We start from the raw sequence: 6769 nt of genomic DNA on the forward strand, positions 1-6769 counted from the left end.
GAAGTGTTAAGTTGTTGCTAGAGGAAAAGGAATTTTCTTGTGCTAATTTAAAATGCTCAGGGATAATTAGCATAACGAGAGTTGTCAGAGCTCAAAATTTCATTATTCATTGAAGTCTTCTATGTTATTCAACATTCCAAAATGGAAGTGTCTGTCACCTGAAATTGCTTTTCGTTGAGATGGCATACTTGCTACTGTTTTTCTTTTTTCAGAAAAGAAATTTTTTTCCAAGCCTTTTGTCAACATAATATATTTCGTCTATGGCCGTTTTGTAGTTTTTTTTTCTAATTATTTATTTTTTTAATTTTTGTTTGGGGGGGGGGGGGGGGGACCTTTTGGTGTAGGGTGAAACTGCTACCATTCGTATCCAACTTTATAGTTTCTAAACATCCTTTGGTGCTTATTTTAGTATAAAATAATAAAAAAAGGAAGACTGCAAAAAGAATGTGGTTTTATTTATTTATAAAAACTGTTTTTTTTCTAATGAAAAAAGCTGTTCTTTTTATTAGGTTTATCTTGAAGGGAAATACTGCAATGACTTTTCTTCTTTTGATTATCAGGGTGAACTCGTGAAGGTCTTTGCAAATGAGCATAGGAAGATCACTTGTGGTACTTTAAGTCGATTCTCATCCAATATTTGAAACTTTTGACTGTTTTGCAAATTACAGAACTCGATATTCTTTCCATCAATACTAGGAGACAAATATGCAAACCCTTTAGAATTGTTGCTATCATTCTCCATGTTGGAGCAAACATGTTACTTCACGAAAGGTGGATTTCGAGTTTGAAAGCTCTCGATATTGAATAGATGTTTAAGGATGCAAAACCTTGAATTAGTGCTTAATCTATCAGTAGTTTCTTATTCTTTTTCTGTTTTTGTTCTTTGGTAATGTTTCATCATACATCTCAGAAGGAGAAAGATAGGCTTTTCTACTTATTGAAATGTGTGGCCATTTCATCTAAAAGTTAAGTTGTTGGAGAGCATATTTTATTGACGTAATTACATCTTCAACACGCCCCCTCATGTGTGGGTCTGCTTCTTTTTCATGAGCCAAGCACGCTAAAACTCCTTTTGATAATGGACGGCAGTTAGACTTGACCTCTGCTTGCTTTGGTACCACATTGAAGTGTATGGCCATCTCATATAAAAGTTTGAACTGTTAGAGAGTGCACATTTTATTTACTTAATTATGTCTTCAACACTTTTTAACAAGATGGTGGGAGGATTGTTTTTGAAATTTGTTATGTGGTTAACATGGTTTCAGTCAGTATTTGCTTGATCTGTTTTTTCATACTGATTATAGAGAAAGGTGAAAAGAACCCTATTTAGAGTATGCTTGATCTTGTTTATCGCAAGTAATGCTACAACCTTGGGGTAGTACTGGGAGACTTGTCTAGATCTGTCCATCATTCTGCGAGCTGTTTCTTTCTCTTTCCCTTTATTTTATTATCTGGGAATAGGTTTGGTTTCTAAGGACTAAGCTCTGTGGAGGGAAAATCCACTGACCTTCTGTCAGTCTCTAACTTATCTCAATTCATATATTCAGATAGCAATATATGACACTTCTTCGGGGTGATTAAAATCTTTTCCTTGGACTTTTACCTACATCTTTAGTGATGCCTGTGTGGACTGTCACGATTTCATGAGCCAAATACGTTTCCTGTCTTATATTTGCATGAATCACAGTAAATACAGGAAAGCTAAATTCTGGGGATGCTTGGTCTTAATTTTGTTTAGTTGCTCCACATACTTTGAAGTCTTTTTGTATGAACTCTCTGTTTTCCATGTTTGCAGATCCTGTAATGCATAGTTGCATAGAGAAAACCCTTTATAGTGGTCATGCTTCGTATAGAGTTTCATTATCGGTAAGGAAATTTGTGAGTTTCTAGGTGTGGATAATATCATGATGGCCTTATTCAGTTTTGCTCTATCTTTTTTGGTTGTACAGACACGATATCTTGATATATGGGAGCCTGCTACCTTGGCCATCAAGAGAGATGGTTACAGCATCAAGGGTAATGGGCCTGGTGGTGTTCTAGTCAGTGAGAAGTTTTCTCAATCTACAATTGTATGTCTTCTTGTCTTTTGCCTCTTTATATTCATGAACAGTTTGTGACGTATCTGTATACCTTTAATTATGTATACATGAACAGTTTGTGACGTATCTGTACACCTCTCCAACTCCATGTTTGTGAGCCCTCTGGTGAGTGGCGTTGAAGATGCGCATGAGTCTTTTGAATGCTGAGGATATTCATTGAAGTATCCATTCTAATTGTGCCTGCTATCGTTCACTAGTTTAATCTTCAAGCAAAAGGTAGCCTTCCACGATTTGATGCTTGTCACCCCCAGGAGATGGAATATTCCCTACTGTTTGACCCAGGACTTACTTTTCCTCACAGCTTAAGGAGTATTATCCGCTACATAAATAAATTTAGGGAACTTGTCCCTAAATCACGAGAGTCGCTCTTCCGTAGGATATCTCCCTTATTTATTTACTGAGGTAGACCATGGGCTCGATCAAACATTTTCTTGGTTGAAACTTCTACCTTTTAAAAAAAAGAACTTTTTCTTGGTTGAGCATAGATTAGTTCTGTTGAACTTTGGATGTCTAGAGCTGTAAAGGAGGCCCACTAGTAACCGAAATGGATCTAGGTCATACTTCCAGTTCTTCTCTTAGTTGCATTGAACAACTTCCATCTGTTGGGACCCACAGAATTTAGCAACAATATCCCATCCAAGTTAGACAGGAATTTAAGTAGCTTCAAGGATGAAAGTTTGTCATATCCACAGACCATATTCGGAAAGCATATTCCTCAGTGAGTTGTACCTTTGGCATCAGTCAGGAAAAAGGCAATGTAATAGATATGTTTGTTGAACTCTGTACTTGACACTTATATTTCCATTTACCTTTGTATTCTTTTATTGGTGGAAGGCAGTGCTGGATAATGTACTGTGCTTTGTCACAGAAGTCTGAGTTTGTGGGTAATTTTTAAGAATAGTCCCTTCTGTGCTTAGATCTAAATCTCAGTCTAGACTCTAGGGTGGTGATCAAAAGGCTAAAAATGATTTTTGTGCGTGTGCATGTGTGTGTGTGTGTGTGTGTATATATATATAGCATTGTACCCAAATTCTATTTCCATTAATTGCTTTTGTCACTCTACCACTCTAGGGTTATTTTCGTACTTTTGGCCTAAAGAATCTCTTTCTCTCCTTTAGTTTCTCCCCTTTTAGTTTCCATCTTGATCTGTCGTGAACAAAAAATTCTGGCGAAATTAACTTTAAGAATAGCAATCACACCAGTTTCAGGCTTGGGGTGCCATTACAGGTTGAAAACTTAAACTGATGGTGGCTTGAATGGAGATCTGAAAACCGATAATGGTTGTTGGAATTGCTATTACGATAGAAAAAAGGGAGAGTATACCCGGAAAAAGAAGTGGCACAGTGAAACAAGAAAGGACAACGAGTTTGCCAGAGAAAGATATTTGACAAGAAAGGAATTCCGGAGTCCGAAAATGAACTGACGGAATTGCAAATCTGATATTGCATATCTTTCAATTTGTTTTTGAAGCGCTTGGCTATACTCATGACTGAAGGAAAATAAAAAAATGGAAGCACAACAAAAGATGATGGAAGAAAGAAACGGAGAAGAGAGATATCGGAGGAAAAAAAAAATGGATGGCGCAATTCAATATATGAAATTGACTGGAGAAATTTGCTGGGAAATGGGAAAGAAAAGGAGAGGATAGAGACCAAATGATTCGATTAATTTGGTATTAAATTTTTCTGGCGGAAAGACAAAAATATCCTCATTAATAAAGAATAGCAATGTGCTTTAAAGGGCAATTAATGGAAACGAAATCTGGGTACAATGCTAACATGCTACCTTCATGTGTATGTTAGCAAAACCAATATACACTTTATATATATATATATATATATATGTATACACACACACATTTATTTCTGTGTGTAGTTAAAGTTGGCTGGAATGTGCTGAAAGCCAGTAACTTCAGCATGTTTAAGGGTTTTTCACATTTGACTGAACTTTACAGGGAACAACTTTGACAAAATAATTTGTTTCTCCAACCTTCTCAACTTCTTAGTGACTGCATACATTTTTTCTGTTGATTAGTCTTAGTAAAGTTGTACATTTACTAGGTCTCAAGTTCGAAACCCACTGGGTGCAAATAATTTCTGAGGGCCATCGGACTGGGTAAAACCTGAATTAACCGTGGTGTACTTGCGGGAAACTCCTTGCCGAGGGCCTGTGCACCCCCGGGATTAGTCGGGGCTCTTAGAGACTTGGACACCCGGTGCAAATCAAAAAAAAAAAAAAAAATTGTACATTTTGTGGAGGATAATAAGCTAAACTTTTGGGGTCTTCATAAAGGTAAATGATGATAAACTGCTTTCCTACGGAAGTGCTAAGCTGGCAACTCCAACTCCATCAAAAGCTTAAGAAGCATTGGTAATAGATGATAGCTCTTTTTGCCGATGTAAAGACACTAGAAAGAGACACATAAGCTTCTTGTAATTGATGGGTACTTAGTTGTATAATGTTTCTCTCAGGTCTTCTAGTTTACAAATAATAGTTTTAGTTCATATTGCATAACTTCTATTGTTTCCTAAATCTCCACTCCGTTCTCACCATTTTATGCTGTTGTCTTCTAGGTTTCTATTCCATATGGAAATCCTACGGAATTTTCAATCTTCGATAGTCGGGGAGTTGAGCATCTTGTGAAGGCTGAGAATGATCAAGGCGACATTAGCTGGTAAATCACAACCCACCCCCACCCCACCCTACAAAAAAAAGGGAAAAGAAGAAGAAATACTGAAACAAAGAAAGAAAAAGGAAAAAAACAACTGTTATGTTCGTTTTTCATAGTTATGGACAAACCAGGTTTTAAAAAGAGTTGTTCAAGTGGTTCTAACATCTGCTTCTCGAAGTCTTTCAACCTAGATGAAGCAACACACAGCAGATTCTTGACTTCCTTACTTACCTGTTATCATTTTTATGTTCTGCTTCTGTTGGGAAGCATTCATGTCACATCAATATGTCATTTTGACATTTTACCTTTTCTATATTTCACTTTCTTCTTCTGCGTGTGTCCATTTTACTTTTTCCAACAAATTATCATAAAATTCATTTTCTCTATTTAAGTGACATGTGGCTCTATTTTGCAGTTCAAGGGATACAATTGTCCTAACCATGAGACTGTTTATTATAAGGGTATGACTTCTACAATCTGAAAGTTATTTCTATAATATGATGTGAATGATACATGTCTTCTATTAGGTTCCAAAGAAATTTACGGGCTATTTGAGTGTTACCACCATAATGCATTTGTGGTCTAGATCTGTCATGTGCTCTTTTTCTTTTACCCCTATTCTGAGTCATGGTTCAGATCATGTAATTTTTATTTCTTTGCTTTAGCAAGAAACTCGGGTAGCATCTGATAGGTGCATTACCACATGTGAATTTGTATGTCTTGGTAAAACTGTGAATTTCTCTGCACGAAGAGCTCTGTCAACTAGCACCAAAAGCTCTTCCGGCGAGATCTGTACTGTACCTTTTTCTTTTATTTCTTTGCTTTAGCATGAAACTCAGCTAGCATCTGATATAAGATTCCCACACATGAATTTGTACGTTTTGGTTGACAATTATTCACTTTTATGTTACTTTGGTAGTGATTATGATATGACTTGAGCTTAAAAAAAGAAGTGAGGATCCATAGGCATAGTTGTTGATTGACAAAAGCCGCAAAACTGTGTATCTTTGCACAAAAGGCTCTCTTTTCATTAATCAAATTCCGACACAGGATTTTTTCTTTTTGATGATGAAGTAAAAAGATATCATTAAAGAGCATCAGGCAGATGCTAAGCAAAAGAGTTACGGAATAGAGTTAGCTCCAGTACATGAGACCTACACAGGATCTTTATTGATCAACCATCGGCGTATCTGGTGTTATATCTTTCATGTGTTAGATGCTTCTTTATAATCTAGTGTTATTTTTTGTGGAGCGGCACGTCTATATTCTTCACATATTTGACATTGGAACCTGTTGCTGCATCTTTTAGTACCTACTAGTTAATTTACTGCGGCATCATTATGATTTCTTCCTAGGCAAAAAACACTGGGTGTTTTCTTCCCATTTGTCTAAGCCTTGGTGGGCAAAGTTACCTGGTAGTTGTGCTGGTGGGAGGTGGTAGGTAGCCGGTGGAATAGTTGGAGCTCCAATTATTTGTGACATTCTCCTTTGGATCTCATTGTTGAACTTGTTGCAGGCTGGGGAGAAGAAAAAAGGAAGGAGGAGAGGGTTGTTCTTCAACAAGTGAAAAGACCTTTGTCAACCTACCGAAAACCATATCTATTAGTGATACTTGTATTCTTCTGTGAGTAGTTAAGCTTCTAGATTTGCATTTCTTTTGTTATTTTTTTGGGTTAATCGTCCTCTTATATTTTGTAAGTTCAGGTTATCATTGGCCCCATCCCCGGCCTATTATTTTTCTTTTTATTTTTATCTTACAAGAAAAGAAAGAGAAAAGACTTATCCGAATAAGATAAAAAGAGATGAAAAATGCATCATTACAAAGGGAGAATCCAGGGGAAAAAAGAATTGGAGGAAAAACATTTTCTTGAAGTAATTTGAATATTCATGTAAATCTCGAAAAATTTACAAAATTTTAATGATGTCAGAAATGATTGTGGTTAATAACTTTTGGTGGCCTTTAAACTAAATGAGAAATTCAGTCTAGGCGTTTGAATTG

At 36.3% G+C, this 6769-nt stretch overlaps 1 protein-coding gene across 5 annotated transcripts in view; it reads left to right on the top strand.

The window, feature by feature from the left end:
• Nucleotides 1–6769, top strand: part of LOC109227004 — a 29189-nt gene extending 22420 nt beyond the window's left edge. For 4 of the 5 annotated variants that reach the window (XM_019391987.1, XM_019391985.1, XM_019391988.1 and 1 more), the window contains exons 17-22: nt 561–609; nt 1796–1866; nt 1950–2069; nt 4673–4773; nt 5186–5231; nt 6287–6769. In XM_019391987.1, coding sequence (XP_019247532.1) covers nt 561–609; nt 1796–1866; nt 1950–2069; nt 4673–4773; nt 5186–5231; nt 6287–6337 — 438 coding nt within the window. In that variant the 3' untranslated portion in view covers nt 6338–6769. Of the gene's footprint in view, nt 1–560; nt 610–1795; nt 1867–1949; nt 2070–4672; nt 4774–5185; nt 5232–6286 lie in introns of those variants that run through there. The other variant, XR_002068208.1, reaches the window with a different exon arrangement.

Source organism: Nicotiana attenuata, chromosome 6 (genome assembly GCF_001879085.1).
Source record: "Nicotiana attenuata strain UT chromosome 6, NIATTr2, whole genome shotgun sequence".
In the NCBI taxonomy this organism is placed as follows: Eukaryota; Viridiplantae; Streptophyta; class Magnoliopsida; order Solanales; family Solanaceae; genus Nicotiana; species Nicotiana attenuata.